This window comes from Thermobia domestica, chromosome 14, assembly GCF_964235325.1.
Source record: "Thermobia domestica chromosome 14, izTheDome1.hap1.1, whole genome shotgun sequence".
Lineage (NCBI taxonomy): Eukaryota > Metazoa > Arthropoda > Insecta > Zygentoma > Lepismatidae > Thermobia > Thermobia domestica.
The window spans coordinates 21119889-21136364 of NC_137467.1; the positions used below are offsets into that span (position 1 = coordinate 21119889).

The following is a 16476-nucleotide window of genomic DNA, read 5'->3' on the forward strand; positions in this document are numbered from 1 at the left end:
CATGTATTGAAAATGAAAATACAACCAGTGGCCACTGGTTCTATTTGTTAACAAAAGCTTTACCATCCTCTTAGGTATTGATCGACACCAACAACATCTCTCTATGACTTACGGTTCTTGAGATATGGCTTCTTAAATCTCCCGAAATCGGAACATTTTTTGGCCAATATTTTGGGAACGGTAAGTCATAGAGAGATGATATTGGTGTTGACCAATATCTAAGAGAATGGTGAACATTTTGGTACCAAATAGTGACCAGTGGCCATTGACTAACTGGCCACTGGCCAAATCACACAATTTTCCAGACAGAATTTTAAGATGTTCATGAGCAAGGAATCAAATCTCTTAGATCTTCGTTGTTTAAGAGTAGAAAGGGCTTGTACCTACTAGCGTTGCTCTCATCAATTTACTTAATAAAATATGAAATACGATATACGGTATTTTAACTGAAAAATAGTATTCTATTAATTATACAACCTGTCAAACAAAGTGTTAGAAACAATCAGGAAAACTGACATTGATATACAAATATTCAGATCATGTTCTGCTCCCTGCACTTTTAACTTCCAATCGCCGCCACTGTATGCATGTAATAGAGACTAGTAAATGCAATGTAACTATCAAAATATATTATCACTCGAAATATCAATCACTAACTGTTAGAATTAAGTTCACACTGTATAAGTATTTGCTGTTTTTTAGTTCATTTTATGTGAACTGGATTAAATTTAGAGGAAATATATTTTTTGTGTGGAACCTAATATGTCAAATTTTGACCTTATATCTAATATACCCTGTTACAATATTGATCATTTTCATTATTCTGAAAATTCCTCATAATATATAAGAATTGTGTCCAAAAGTATCGGTATCGCAGTATCGGCCTCTTCAGTATCAGTATCGGGTATCGGTGAAAAAGTGGTATCGGTACATCCCTAATTTTTAGTGACAAACTTGAAAAAAAAAAAAAAAAAAAGTGACATTCTATGAGCCCTGCTATTGGAGAATCGAAACCAGTAACAACACTCTCATTTTTCTAATACAGCACACATTGGACTCAAATTACACAATCCAATTATCATTTGCTAATCAAAATGCTACAAATCCACATAAATAGCACCCACTTCCGTTGCTTGAATTAGCACTAAATCATATAAAAATTTTCTGGATATAAGGAAGGGAATGAGGAAAGGAAAGAGAAAAATGCTAAGATGTTTAATTCTTAATATATAAGCATGAAATGTGGACCTACGTACCGTAAAGTGAGTGATACATTTTTTCTTCTTCTATATTTCTACGGTACCCGAAAACGCATGGCTTCGTTTCGCAGTCCAAACTTGAAGGGACCCGATCACCCTATATCGTCCAACGCATAAAGCGGAAAATGCATTTTGTTTTAACATTACACCTTCTGGAGACAAGACAAAAAACTGAAACAAGCGCATAGGTTCTAACTAATTAACTGCATGGCCTATGGAACCCGAAGGTTCAATGCTACATTCACAAATTCTCGACTAAGTTCTATCCTTAGCCAATTGGATCCAGTTTCTACTTTGTATTCCTATTTCTGCGAGATCCAACTGAATATTGTCCTCCCTAGGTCTTCCTAATGGTCGTTTTCCGATTGGTCTTCCAGTTAAGACTTTGAAAGCATTCATACTTTCTTTCATTCTGGCTACAGGGCCTACTCACTTGAGCCTCCTAGAGTTGATGTCCCTAACAATGTTTGATAAATTGTAAAATATGTAGTTCTTCGTTATGAAGTTTCCGCCATTTCCCATTTCCGTTCGTCTTGGGCCTGGATATTCGTCTCAAGATCTTGTTCTCAAATACTTTTAATCTACGTTCTTCCCTCAAAGTAAGCCATTTTCTTTTATCTCTGGCTCCTGACTTGAGGTATTATCCTAAGTATTTGGCTGGCATGTTTTGTGGGAAGTTAAAGAAATCTTCCGTCAGGACGGCTGACCCTTGAATCCTGAGTGTAATAAGGTCTACTTCCTCCTTTCGCGAAATCGAATTAAAAGCAAGTGCAAAGTATGTCCCCGAACGTGGATGGGTCTTTACGACAGGCGAATTCCGTAGTTTCATTCCAAATGGGTACAATAGAACATGAATACTCAAGTGGTATTTTAAGTAGGAATATGACTTTAAATGCACGTATAAAGTTTAACAAAATCTATCATTCTTACACCTTCTTTTTGCTTTTCCCTTTCGACCTACATGAAGGTAAGGTCGATGTTTCTTCGACGAATATCTAAATGTTATAAAACCTAGTTAAATTGGTATAATGTCAAGTATTTGTGTGTTTCGAATTGTCATGATAAAAGTTACGACAAAAAAGTTGATTGACGTAAAGTAGCGAACACAGAAATTTGTATCTGAGAAAGTAAAGTAAAAGAAATACTGTTTCTTGTTTGCTTTCCGCCATTAATAGTTAACATTTGAAACATGTTCCTACCTCGATCTATGTCGATTATTTTAGAAAATGGAGAAGTCGTTAATGGATGACAAGCTTAAAAACTTCATAATTATATTGGACTAAAGTTCTATGCTAAAATTTCTGATATTGATGTCTTAGGATGTCCTGCTGAGTTGACAGACGCAATTCGTTCATTTTGGCCATAGTTTTGTGGAAATTTCTTGCAGTGGAACGTCTTCCTTGTTCCCTCGTTGAAGTCATCTGAGCAGTATTTCGCACGGTAAGTATACAGAAGGTTTACCGTCTATGTATCAGGGCTGCTTTACGACGCGGGTTCTTGTCAAAGCTATCTCTAAACTTAATCATTATGTGTCATTGCTTGCCCTGTGTGATCATTCGCGCACCCAAATAGACGCCATTAACAATTCATCAGCCGTGAAATAGTAACCATTCACATTAATCATGTCTTAGTAAATGAAATGCTTCGTGTGACTTTGAACTCAAGGATATCATAGTGTATGAAAGCAGGAATATTAGACAGTGCTCTTTGTGATAATCAGAACAGTGCTACCAATACCATACTTACAATTACACTAACCCCATTGTCTCGATACTCAAACCTAAGGATACGGAGAGTTCTGGGACATGTTCGGGATTAATAATAATAATAATAATAATAATAATAATAATAATAATAATAATAATAATAACTAACTCTATGGCCTATGGAACCCAAAGGTTCAATGCCGCGTTCACAAAAGCTCTCCACTGACTTCTATCCTTAGCCAATTGGATCCAGTTTCTACTTTGTATTCCAATCTCTGCGAGATCCATCTTAATATTGTCCTCCCATCTGCGCCTAGGTCTTCCTAATGGTCGTTTTCCGATTGGTCTTCTAGTCAAGACTTTGAAAGTTTCTACTTTCTTCCATTCTAGCTACATGACCCGCCCACCTAAGCCTCCTAGACTTGACGACCCTAACAATGTTGGGTAAACCATATAAATTATGTAGTTCCTCGTTATGAAGTTTCCGCCATTCCCCATTCCCGTTCCTCTTGGTTCCGAATATTCGTCTCAGGATCTTGTTCTCAAATACTTTCAGTCTGTGTTCTTCCCTCAGAGTAAGCGACCATGTTTCGCAACCATACAGAACAACAGGCATTATTATCGTTCTATATATTTTAAGCTTCAAATTCCTCGACAGAATCCGCGACGACAAGAGATTTTGAACCGAATAGTAACACGAATTCCCTGCTTTTAGTCGATATTAAATTTATTCGTGAATATGATTTTTGTTTGTTAATATTGATCCTAGATATTTGAAAGTATCCACTTTATCAAAAGTATTATTTAATATTTTAACGTATTCATACTTTGCTGTATTACGGTCCTGACGCACTACCATGTATTTAGGTTTCTATGCATTTACTTCTAAACCGATGTCCCTGCAAGCGTTTAATAAGATCTCTGCATTTCTTTCTACTGTTCTCCTATCATCCCTTATTAAATTTACATAATCAGCATATGCCATAACCTGGTGATTACCGTTCAACTCTAGGCCCTGATTGCTATCTTTGATTTTCCTTATAGCGTATTCCAGAACAAAGTTGAATAACAATGGCGACAACGCATCTCCTTGTTTCAGGACATTTTCGACGTGAAAGCTCGTGGACAAAAATTTTCCTACCCGGACTTTACTTTGGGATTCATTTAAGGTTTGGTTTAAAGGGACAAGTTTTGCCGATAGATGGCACTACAGTATTTGTATCTCTCCCATGTATTTTTTACCCTTCACGAAAATTCACGATATCTCTTACAAATTTTAACCTAGAGACTTCAAATTTTTAGAAAAGCAACTTCATAATCTATCAAAGGCAATAATCCGTGCCGATTTTTTATTTAAAATTTTCTTCAATGTTAAAATGGCTTGATTATTGAAAAGAATATCCAAACCTTTAACAATACAACTGTTTCAACAATAAAGAAAGTTCTAAATAAAAAATCGGCACGGATTGTTCCCTTTGATAAGTTATGAAGTTCCTTCTCTTAAATTTCGAAGTCTCTAGGGTGAAATTTGTAAATTTTCGTGAAAGGTAAAAAATACATGGGAGAGATTCGAAGACAGTAATGACATCTATCGGCAAAACTTGTCCCTTTACACTAACCTTAAACATATCTTAATAATAATAATAAATCATGCGAAAACAACAGACATGGGACACATAATCGCCATTTCCGTGCTTTCAAGAGTTAGTGAAGCGCCACTCACCGATAACAATCCCAAAGCTCTGGCAACTGTATCCTCATCCTTTTCGTCTTGTTCACAAGCGAACACTCCCAGGAGGTCTGTATCGGTGGGGAAGTGCCACATAACACTTCTCATATCAAACTCAAGCTCTTCCTTCCTTTCTTCTTCATCAGAAGATCTAGGCTCTCGTTCGAGGACCAACCCATGAACCACGGTGACTTCTTCATAGATAACTCCATACAAACGGCCGAAGCATTTCTCCTTGATTTTCATCAACCGCTGTAATGAAAGAAGACAATTTAGAAAGAGGAAATGGTTTTCCAGAAATACCGTTTTACATTGATTCTAGTTTGTCCACAGAACAGACTATTCAAAATACTAATGTTAATAATTAAACCTACAATTTTAAAAATGAATGTAATTTTGTTTGTGATCGCATCAAGGCCGAACCAATTAAGGTGAATGTAGACGCTCGAATATCTTCACTAGATGACATTAATCTTCCCTATCTTTTCAATGTATTTTGTACGGAGCGAGGTATTCAAAACTAGAGATGTAAAAGAGCTGGATGTTTTAGAATCTATGTTTATTTTTTCAAATAAAAAGCAGGCTTTTTTTGGAAGGGGGGGGGGGGGAGAAACGAAAGTTTTGGCTTTTTTAATTTTCACGAAAATTTTAATCTAAATAGCTTTTTTATAGTATAATTTATAGTTAAATAAGATTTCATGACCTAAATACCATATTTCACTCTGGACTTAATCATCATGTTGGATAAACCACATGTTTTATGATTTGAAGTAAACAAAGTACGTTTGTATTTGATGGCAATTTTAGAAGCTACTTAACTTTATTTTTTAACTTCCGAGTTGCTGACATTTTTTGTTCTCTAGATCATTTTATTTTTAGTCATCCTGACTTCATTTCTTAGAGCTTAGTAATCTAGCTTCTGGTACATAAGTTAAACTTATATTTTTCAATATATCCGTCAGAGCGTACTTTCACATTTCTGTTATACTGTAGCTGTACAAAGATTTAGCAGCAATCTTGCGGATATAGCCCTGAATAGCATTTTAACAGGGTTGGCAAAAACCATGGGTTTTATTGAAAAAAAAAAAAAAAAAAAAACGACCTTTTGCTTTAAACTTTTTTTTTTTTTTGGTTTAAATAATTTGCTTTTTGTATTTGTATCACACATGGATAGAAATAAGTTTGTTTCGACTTGGTGTTATTATGCAACAACCGGGTTACGCTGGAAGGGGTCATATAAGCTTAAAGCGAAATTCAAACTGCTTCTCGGCTTACATCCAAGAGAAATTGTCCTCCATTTGATCTCGAAAACGGGACTACTTGGCCACAAATTCGATACATCTGCCGACTCACGAAGGACTCCTGATAAACATACGTTTTACTGATCTTTACATACTTCTTAATGTAATTTTCAAGAGTCATTTCAGAAGGACAAAATGATAAACATTTGTACAAGTGAAACCATTATACAGAATTACATATGGACAATCAAAAAATACTGCAGAGTACAGAAGAACTAATTTAGTCCAAGTTAAGAACTTAATCTGCATATCAGTAAGAAAAGTGAATAAAGATACGAATTATTTCAGTCCACTTTGGCTCTGACCCATTTATACATAAACAGATACCAAAGATACTTCTAACTTCAATGAATGCCTCTCGTGGGGTTTGTATGACACCCCACCCTCCCAAAGTACGGCATTTCGATGTATTTTATCAATATTAAATATTATTAAAACGAGACAATACTTAGAATTTTTCTTTGATTGCAACTGCAAAACAATAATAACAAACTATACAAAAAAGGTCACAAAAGAAACATTCATAAACTTATAAAAAAACAAATGTTGCTTTTGTAGTATAATCTCTTTGAGTAATGAATGGGGAATTTAGGTCTGAATATAATACGAATAATATACGGGAGTGAAAGGTGATAACCCACAAATGTGTGTTCATCACGATTTTACGAATAGTTACACTTTTACGAACATTTTCCGGTTTTTTTTTTTTTTTTTTTTGTTTAAACCAGTTTATTTTCTTTTCTTTTGTTGAAAAAATCAGTTGGTTTAAACCAGCCAACCCTGCATTTTATACATATAATCAGCAGCGGATTTAGAAAAGTATTTTGGGAGAGGTTCCTCTGATTAATGTTTGGCCTTTCTAAAAATCTCTAACTTTTATTTGGGAGGAGCTTGAAGTTTATGAGTACAGGCATAACTAATATTTCGTTTCATTTGTATACAAAGCAATAATCTTCAGGATACAACCTTGAAGACCATTTCATTCAGATAATCAGTGGTGAATTTAGAAATCTACTTTGGGAAGGGTTTTTCTTATTAATGTTTAGCTTATCCTAAAAATTCCTAACTTTTTTGTGAGGAGAGCTTGAAGTTTATGAGTAAAGACATAACTAATACTTCGTTTGTTTTAGAAATTCCGTAATTTCCACAAACAGGCTTCAGTGCGAAAGACACCCACCACCCTAACCTCTTTCGCAAATTTGTCACTGCTGGTAATTAGTAATAATGATTTAAAAACAATAAGAAAGGAAGTCAGCCAGGACTCTCAGTAGACGCACTATCTCTACATTCACAGATGGAATTAAGAAAAACTTTTGTTAGAATGGTGCAATGCGGGATTGAATCCCGGACTTCCCGACAGAAGCGCAAAAGCTAACCACTCGCTTATGTTTGTTGTGCAATTTTGCTTAACTTAAATGCATTTCGTAGTGTTTTCTCCCTTAAGAAGTTCCGTAATGATATGTTGAATTCCTTTTGTTAAAAGGTTCGGAAACCTTCAGGACCAGATAAATCGTGATAGTGGTTATATATTCTAGTCTTGGAGACCACACCCTCAGATGAACGGTTTATTATGAATATCATCCATCAACAGAAAATTCAGTAGTTTTCCGATTCTACACAAGCTTAAGCAGCAGTCAGTGCATTACAGAATTCGGGACTTTATCGATTTTGCAGGTCCGAAGCACCTGATAGGTGGTAACAGATTATTACTTATGTGATATATGAATAGAAAATTTGGGAAAGTACTAATCTTTAGCAACCGCGAAGCATTGTAAGTTGACTTGTCAATTGTGTGTTGTACAGAAGCAAAAGACAGCCTTACTTTATCAATTTCAAGCAGAATTTTGAAAGAAAAAAAAAAATCCCAAAATTTAATAAGCAAAAAAGAAAAGCAGAAAAAACTGATCCCCCCCCCAAAAGCCGAATTTTTTCCGTGCCCTTGCATCCCTATTCAAAAATGAATCATTAATCAGGGAATAATCTGCATAGTTTTCGTTCATTTACTTTGCTCATTGTTAAGAGTACTTCATCTTACTGTTCCAAAACATATTTGCAACAAGGAAACCCTATCAACGAAGGAAAAATACAAAGCAGGGCCTATTAGAAAAACTACACGGATTATTCCCTGAATAACAGTTGAGTTTAATTTGGGGCAAAGTTTGATTAATCATCTCTTGAATTTGATTGAAATATTTTGAATGTCACTCCTTACAAAATACATTGAAAAGATAGGGACAACGTGCAGAAACTTATTGCTAAACAGCGTTCCTTTTAACTCAACTTAACATAAATTTTGAAACATAGCTAGGACCTACCTCGAACCAGGCTTTGTCGGGTCTTTCATTACGGTATTATTTAGTTTCTCCCCCAAATCACTTGGTACTGACTCTGTCTCACTTAGTAGTGAATATGGTTCGTTATTTGAAACTGTGATGTAGACATGAGTAGAGAGCGGATTTTAAGGTGCAGCACCTTTTCTAAAAAATGCAGTTGTTATAACAACCAAAGTTCAAAATATGGGTTTCCGGGCATAAAACGAACTGAAATGAACACACTTTGTTGCACTTTTTTTTTTTTTTTTTTTTTTTTTTTTTGCTAGATTCACAAAATTTCCCTTTTCTTTACTTCCTTTAGCCTTCAGCCCCTTTATTGTCCCTTTTTTCTCTCTTTTTTAAAAATTTAAACAGAACAATATGTTTTATTTTCAATCTAGTTTACACATAACATTCCGTAAATTTAGACGCAATCTTGACGGATTTGCTAGGGATAAATTTGAACTGAATTTGCGAAACAATCCGGACATAAAAACCTTTGCAACGTCAACTGAACTTCCTGTCCATGCGCTTACAAGTTGTGTACCACTGGTTTCCGTTGATGTCGAACGAAGTTTCTCCACATACAAGGATCTCCTGAGCTCCAAGCGACAGAAACTAACTTTTGAAAATATAGAAACGTTATGCATAATCAAGTATATAACCAGTTTCTGAAGACCCAGTAGTATGCGACGGTTTCTCAAGCCACAATATTGCTAAATTAAAGTTTTCTTTTTTAAAATACCGAGTTGGTTTTAACCACAATTTTATTACAAGAATGTTGAATGTTGTACAAGTTCGGAATTAAATAAAACAATTTTGCAAGTTATGTCGCGTGTTTAAAGCCAAGACTTTAACAATATTTGTTGGTGTAATGAATACTGTATGCTGTGTAATGAATACTGAATACTGTGTTCATGTAACTGTATACTATAGCACTTAATAAAGATATCCTATTAGCACCTTTTTGAATAATTTTTCAGCCCCTTTTATTCCCTTTTTCCTAACACATTTTTGCACCTTAAAATCCGGTCTTTAGTCATGAGTATCAAAGTAGTGCGAAAATGAAATGAAATCTTTGAGTTTTACACTCCACGATTATGCCAGATTGGAGAAGAAATATATACAAGCACTACTTTCTATATCGGAAAGATAGAAACTAGCTATTCTACTGTGAACTAATCCTAAAGCTCCTATTATGTTAGCGCCTTTAACCTTTTTCAACTTCCATCGTAGGCACTGACAATACACCAGGATAGCCACTATGGCCCTACATATAGATATTCCAATCTACATATTATGATTACGGATAAAGGCGTTATGTGCAACATGTAAGTTCAACAGTTAATTTTACAATATATATTCCAGATGACATTTTCTCATAGACTTAAAAAAAAAAAAAAGGACTGGTTCATGTAAACGGTATGAAACGGAGATCCTGCATCTTTACACGGAAGAACACACAGTGCACTTAAAATAAATAAATAAAAGTGCTAGTTAGTCACTACAAGCTAATATCACATGTAATCACGTCAGGTCAGGACGAAGTAGTAGGTTGCGCGCGTAGTTGTCTCCGTTTCAAAACTTCCTAACACGACTGCTTCTTCCAATGATTGAAAGTGGTGACACTGTTTATGACTGTGTAGGGAACATTTTGAAGTTAGCAAGTGTTCAAAATTATTCCAATACTATATATATGCTTTTATCCGTACAGATCAAGTTTAGGCACGCCACTTGAAACAACTGTCGAAAATTGTAATTGTCTCACTAACTTTCTTCTTACCGTATTGTTCTCCAACAGATTTGCGCTGGGTGACATTACAATACTTGACTTAGCACAGATCAAGTTCGAGGAGGCCATTAGAAATAACCGTTGAAAAATTACATTTCTCTCACAATTTGTGTATAAGTAGAGCGTCCAGGCGTATGCCATAAAAACTACAGTGCAAGAAAAGAAACAAATCCGTGCTAGATGGCCACTAAATACCAAATGCTATATAAACAAGTCAGCTAGTGCCAAGCCGGTGTGCCTCTGCGGTAGCGCAAGGGTGCGTCCGAAGGAAGCAGGCACGTCACCGTCGGTGGGACTACGCGTAAGCGAGTGTAAGGAAAGCAAGTGAGTTTTCGCCGTGATACGAGGTCAAAACAGTTGTAATAGTTTCACATTATGAACCTACGCTTGTACGTTTAAACATAAAATACAGCTTTTGTACCCTTGCAGAGATACTGCCGGTGGAAAGTAGTAAACAGCACAATAATTTTCCATATGTACTCACTTTATTTTAATCGTCTATAGCACTTCTAAGTAGTTTTAACAATCGTAACCCTACACTTACAAGTACACCTGAACTTATTTTACTATTTAATTGTGCTGCCTCAAGAAATTTGTATGTCATAACATGTCTTTCCATGCAAAGTATTAAATTTTACTTGTAAATTATATAAAATGTGGTGTGCCTAAATTTGGCCAGCACCCCTTTAACACATTTTCTGTAGCTTACAGTTAACACACCAAATTTTGGTATTACTGGAGTAGACGGTTGGCATTAGTACTTGCAGATTGACTTCAGGAGAGGTTAGTATAAATCCAGTGTAGACATATGGCATACAAACTACAGCGCTTAAAATACGAACCAAGTCATGCTAGGTGGCCACTAAAAAGTACAATTGCTATCTAACAGTCAGGGCAGAATCGCAGCAGTGGGGCCCAAACGTAAGCGAGAGGATTGTCCTTGTAGGTAGCTGGCAAAGCACACTTACATATACAATTTTCACTGTCATTAAACATTGATTTCAATATGCACTGCACTGAAGTATTTACTTATGTTCACACTCTCAATGCTTCACGAAAAATGTTTCACTTCGTATTTTACCTATAAATTTTCTATTTGGTAGAACTGTCTGCTCGAGTAAACCCAAAATTTTATTACATGTTTAAAACTTTACCTCTTTAATATTAAATGTTCTCGTCTACTTATTCTCAATCTGCACTCTCAATTTACTTGGGTGAATTCTGGGGAAGTTCAGAATCAGTCATTCAGTAAATTGTACGAAGCATCAAACTGAATAACAGTTAAATTAGTCTGATGTTCATGGGTTGAAGCTACGCTTCTTACACCACACCATACAAACTGAAACCAACTGACTGAATTAATTTTATTTTTAATTGAAGTTTTGATCATGTACCTATTATTGAACAAAAATAACAATACGCCAGTAGGTGATCTTGCGGACTTTAGCTGTATAGTGCAACTATCATTATTTTTATGGCGAAATGTTTGAATTATGAAAATAACATGTTATAAAATCATTTAATAAGAACTGACCCTATTATTTGTACTAAAATATGGTACTGACAATCTTGATACAACCTATACTTGATTTGGTTTGGTCAAATACTTCCATTGAATCTAATTACTTTTCAAATATTCACTGTCAAAATGCACTTAAATGAAATTTATAGCAGAGGTTAATACATTTGACATAACCTTTTCCATATTGATCACACGTTTGCAGACGCCTCTCGCATTCCATTTCCATTTATGTTACGAAGTGACATAAATTATGATAAATGTTTATAACATAAAATAATACAAGATTTACTTACGTCGATAACAGACGTTGAAATTCGTAAACGGGGAGTCATCTTTGTTAATATAATTTTACTGTAGGTGCTCTTTTTATTTTCTACGATGCACACACAAACATTTTCGCTTCACTTTGTGCTATCAGTTTTTCAACTCTTGCTTTCCGCACTGCCCCAGCCCTGAAGAGCAGAAATGAATATCAAAGGTAAAATGACAAAGACATCTATCGCCGCACAATTCTGTGTAGGAACTTTAAACATTGTATCATAAGGAACTTCAAACATTGTTTATATATATGATGCTGGTGTTTTTCGGCGTACCACATTTTGGAAGATTTACAGGTAAAATTCAATGCTTTGCATTAAAAATCATCCACGACTGTAAATTTCAGCACACTAAAGAATCTGTAGTGACAAGTGGACAAGTTGACAAGTGAAGCCTTACTAGTATGAAACCATGACAAGTGTTATTGTAACTCGTATCATTGGGAAAACCCACTTCCATCCCTTCGGATGCATCTTATGCTACCGCATCTGCTCACTAGCTACGCAGTGCCCTGATTCAGTTAGATAGTATTCGTTCTTTTTATTGGCCACCTAGCACAGGTTGGTTTGTATTTTTGCAAATTAATTTTTATGCCATACACCCGGAAGCCGTATTTACACACAAATCGTAAAACAATCGCAAACATTCAATAATTCTTTCTGACGTGATCCAAAAGTGAACCAGAATTATATATATGCAAAAAATTCACTAATTTGAATTAATTCAACTTGGTAAATAAAATTGGAAGACTTTCAAAACTAGTATTGAGTGATTTACAATGTTACATTTAATGCTCTGTTTTAGAGGAGAAACTAATTTAGGATGGGAACTGTCGGCTGTAGCCTCTCCCTGGCTACAAACCTGTATAACCCCGTAGCAAATGGATAGAAAGAAGCTTTTAAATCTTCTTAACCTCCATAGCGTTCAAATTTCTCAAAATCGCGTTAGTATAGCAAGAATTTCTTGTTCCTATGGTAAAGGGAGATCAGTTTTGGGCTCTAATATTTTGCCCGTTTGGGCTCCAGGAGGTAACATCTGCTGGTTGTCTTACTTGTGTCAGCGTTGCCAATGTAAGTTACCGATCAAAATTATAAAGGCAGGGCGCAAAATTTCCGGTCGCCAGGTCACTATTGGCGACTAAAAATTTAGAACAGGCGACCAGTTTTCAGTAGGAATGTTCTTTGCCTGAACTCACAGGGCTGCACGTTTTCCGCCACTGAATGAGAAAAAACATGCAATATAACTCTATACAACGGACATGAAAATTGAAGTTTTTACAACGTTGTGGTTTGCCTCTCCTTTCCCACTCTCACTCGAAATGGTTTGCCTCCTGGCGCGTCAACGCGCGAGATCTGCCCTGATGTAATATCTTTGTCAAACCAAAGGCCGATGGAGGGGAAGGGCTTTCATAATTTGTATGTGAGAGATACTATCGACCATCATTTTTTGATTAGCGAGTGCGTTTGACTTTGAAATTTTGCGCCCTGATAAAGGTGTTATAATATGGAAGTAGTACGAGGTGGGGCACAACCATGGTGGAAAGACTACAAGGTGGTTGCATGCGCATGTCGACAGGAGCGCTGTCGTGGCTGTGACGTCATCTTGTTTGCAAGGAACAAGGGAAAAGACGCGGCTTTAAGTGACAAGTGGAAATTTTTTGTTACTTTGTTCTGTTAAATGATATCGAGAATGCCTAACTGTGCAGTGTACGACTGTAGTAATTATTACAGAAAAACTAAATGAACTAATAACAAATAAGTACTTTAGATTTCCTCAAAAAGAGAGGAAATGTCTCCAGAAATGGATTTGAGCTTGCAGGCGACAGGACAAAATAAACCTAAAATATGGTAAGTTTTACATAAAAATAATAAATAAATGCAATGTTAAATGAAAGTATGAAGAAAAGCGATTTCATTATGTAGTTTCTTTTTAGTATTAATAGTATGTAATAATAGTATATATAGGGTCACAGTAGCTTCTGTTGATTCTGCATACAAAAATCCAATAGTACGATTTAAAAAGACGAACTCGATTTAAAAAAACCGAGGCAAGACGCGGTTTCGAAATCATGAGGGAGGGAGAGCGACAGAGTTGATTATTTCTATCATCGTTTCCTTCTACATAAGACTTTGAGACAAAATTTTCCCTACAGAGGCAGGCATGTAAACCTCCCTCGAGTTACGCATATAGAGAGCATTGAACGCGTTAAAGTAGTTCAGATCCCATTTCATTTTGGAGGTCTGCATTCCCTGTAGCCTCGGTGCTGAAACGGGACGTTGCACTTCAAATTAACTAACGAATGGAAGGTTCATAATAACGATTAACGGTTACAAAGATATATAACAATGTATTAGATCAAGAAAACAAAGTATCCACCTACCATATCAGGGCGACATTGTCGGGACATTTTTACACCCAGATTTTGAAATTTTTGTTCATTTTAATCATAACTTTGGATAATTATATATATTTAGGGCCCCCCTCCAGAATTACAAAATTAAGAATGACTGCAGTAAATTTAAAAATATGGTAAATTCTCAACCAATCAAGGAAGCACGGTGGCTCAGTGGCAGAAGGCTCACCTCTGGTGCAAGCGGTACTGGTCCGCTTCTGGGTTAAGTGAGTTAGTGGTGGACAACATCGTGTCCGTGAGTTTCTCGGAGTACTCTCGCATTCTCATTCCACCAAATTCCACATAATCATTCACTTGCATTTATCTTTTGCCTTCTTTAGTCCACGGGACAGAAAAGAGAAAACTTATCAAGAAAATTAAGAAAATTATCTAATTTTATGGTTTATATGTTTTCTAGTCTAGCTGTAGCACCCCTACATCGTCTTCACCTACGCCTAGTAGGCTACTTTGTTTCTTGCTTGAAATAGTCATGCTGTTGCAATTTCTTTGTTTGAGGTGCTTTGTATATACATATTTATTTCTATATATTTTTAGAATACAATAGTATATGCAACGTTCTATTTCGTACAAATGTTTAATAATGTAGTTTGTTATGGCGTAAATTTTGACACTAATATTCAGAGAACTGTCAATTTCACCAAACTTTTTGTTCAAATACAAAATCTATAAATAAGCGATCAGCGATTTCAAATATGTTGATTTTTTATATATATAAATCAAAAATAAAAACGATGTTTAAAATATTAAATACGTGCGTCCCTGCTCAATAAAATTTTTAACCTCCCCTGAGATTCTGATAAAACACGTGAGAGCAACCTCTAAAAAAAAAAAAAAAAAAAAAAAGAACTGTCCAAGCATAACGAAAATATACGTACGTGCATCTCTGTTTACGAAAACCATGAATTCTTCCTTGAGATATTCTCAAAATTTATATGGGGTCATCAGTAAAGAATTCTCTTTCAAGCAAAATAATAATAACAGTAAATCAAAATCGATCAATGTGTTACGAAAATATACTTGAGCATACATAAATATATAATAATGAAATGCATTAACGACACACTGTGTTATAGATTATTCAGGCTTATACATACTCGAGTGTATTACTTCAGATGTTTAAAAAAGAAAAGAAAGAAAAAGCAGAAAATGTAGTGCGCAAAATTGGCTTGTTCAAGCTTACAAAGTTGTTTAATATGAACTGACATTGCTCTTTCTTTTGCTATTGTAAATATCTTCCTTTGAATTCACTTAGCTTAATCATTAATTACATTACGTTTATATAATTACTGTTTGTATTAAAATTTTTACTTCGTTGAAGATCACTATAAATAGAAGAGAAGTTTGCGTGTAAGATACCAGCCAGCAAGCGCTTGTTAAAAGTTCATCTGACTCTCGTTGGCCACGTCTGCGACCAAGATGACGTCATGCGCCGGAGCGACAAGAATGTAGCACTGCATTGCATCCACCTTGTAGTCTTTCCACCATGGGCACAACATAGTTTTCTTTGATTGAGTGAAATCGGTGGGAAATAAATCCGTGATCCTGGTCACGTGGTATGATGTTATAGGGATCATTAACTTCTTAATTTTGGGACTGGTTTGTACCTTATTTCCTAACATTTAGGATGGGTACATTGGCCCATCCTATTGAAGTTAGGAATTTTGGACCACTAAACATTTTTAATTGGCCCATGAGATTGAAATATGTAGTGTATCCCTAAAAATTTGGGGTCCCTTCAATAGGTAAAAAATTGTCAAATATTGAAGAGTTATTTGTTGACGTTATTATATGTGTTTTGATCTAATAGAGGGGTAATTCACTCTCTCTTTTTTATATTAAGGGCCCTTTGATTCGTTTGAATGGCTGTTGAGTGGGCCAACTTTATATCCTCATGTTTTAAGATGAACGTTTGTAGTACTGTGCTCATGTATAGGTGCTTATGGACTTATAGAAGGGTAGCTCACTCTTCTATGGCCATTAAGAACCAGTTATGATTTTTGTCAATGGGTGTAAGGTGGGGCAATATTGTATCCTTCATGTTATAAGTTCTTGTATGGGTACTTATGGATTTATAAAGGGGACTTCACTCTCTTTCATTGCGATTGAGGACCAATTGTGTAGACC

The 16476-nt window shown here is 35.5% G+C and overlaps 1 protein-coding gene across 4 annotated transcripts in view; it reads right to left on the minus strand.

Annotated features, from left to right (window-relative positions):
- Positions 1-12078, minus strand: part of Ufsp2 (UFM1 specific peptidase 2) — a 51858-nt gene extending 39780 nt beyond the window's left edge. Inside the window, exons 1-2 of one of the 4 annotated variants that reach the window (XM_081737785.1) lie at positions 11915-12078; positions 4689-4946 (exon numbers count right to left, since the gene is read on the minus strand). In XM_081737785.1, the coding sequence (XP_081593911.1) occupies positions 4689-4946; positions 11915-11953 (297 nt within the window). In that variant the 5' untranslated portion in view covers positions 11954-12078. Of the gene's footprint in view, positions 1-4688; positions 4947-11253; positions 11405-11633; positions 11764-11795; positions 11820-11914 lie in introns of those variants that run through there. The other 3 variants (XM_081737786.1, XM_081737787.1, XM_081737788.1) reach the window with 3 other exon arrangements.
- Between the last annotated feature and the right edge of the window lie 4398 nt (positions 12079-16476).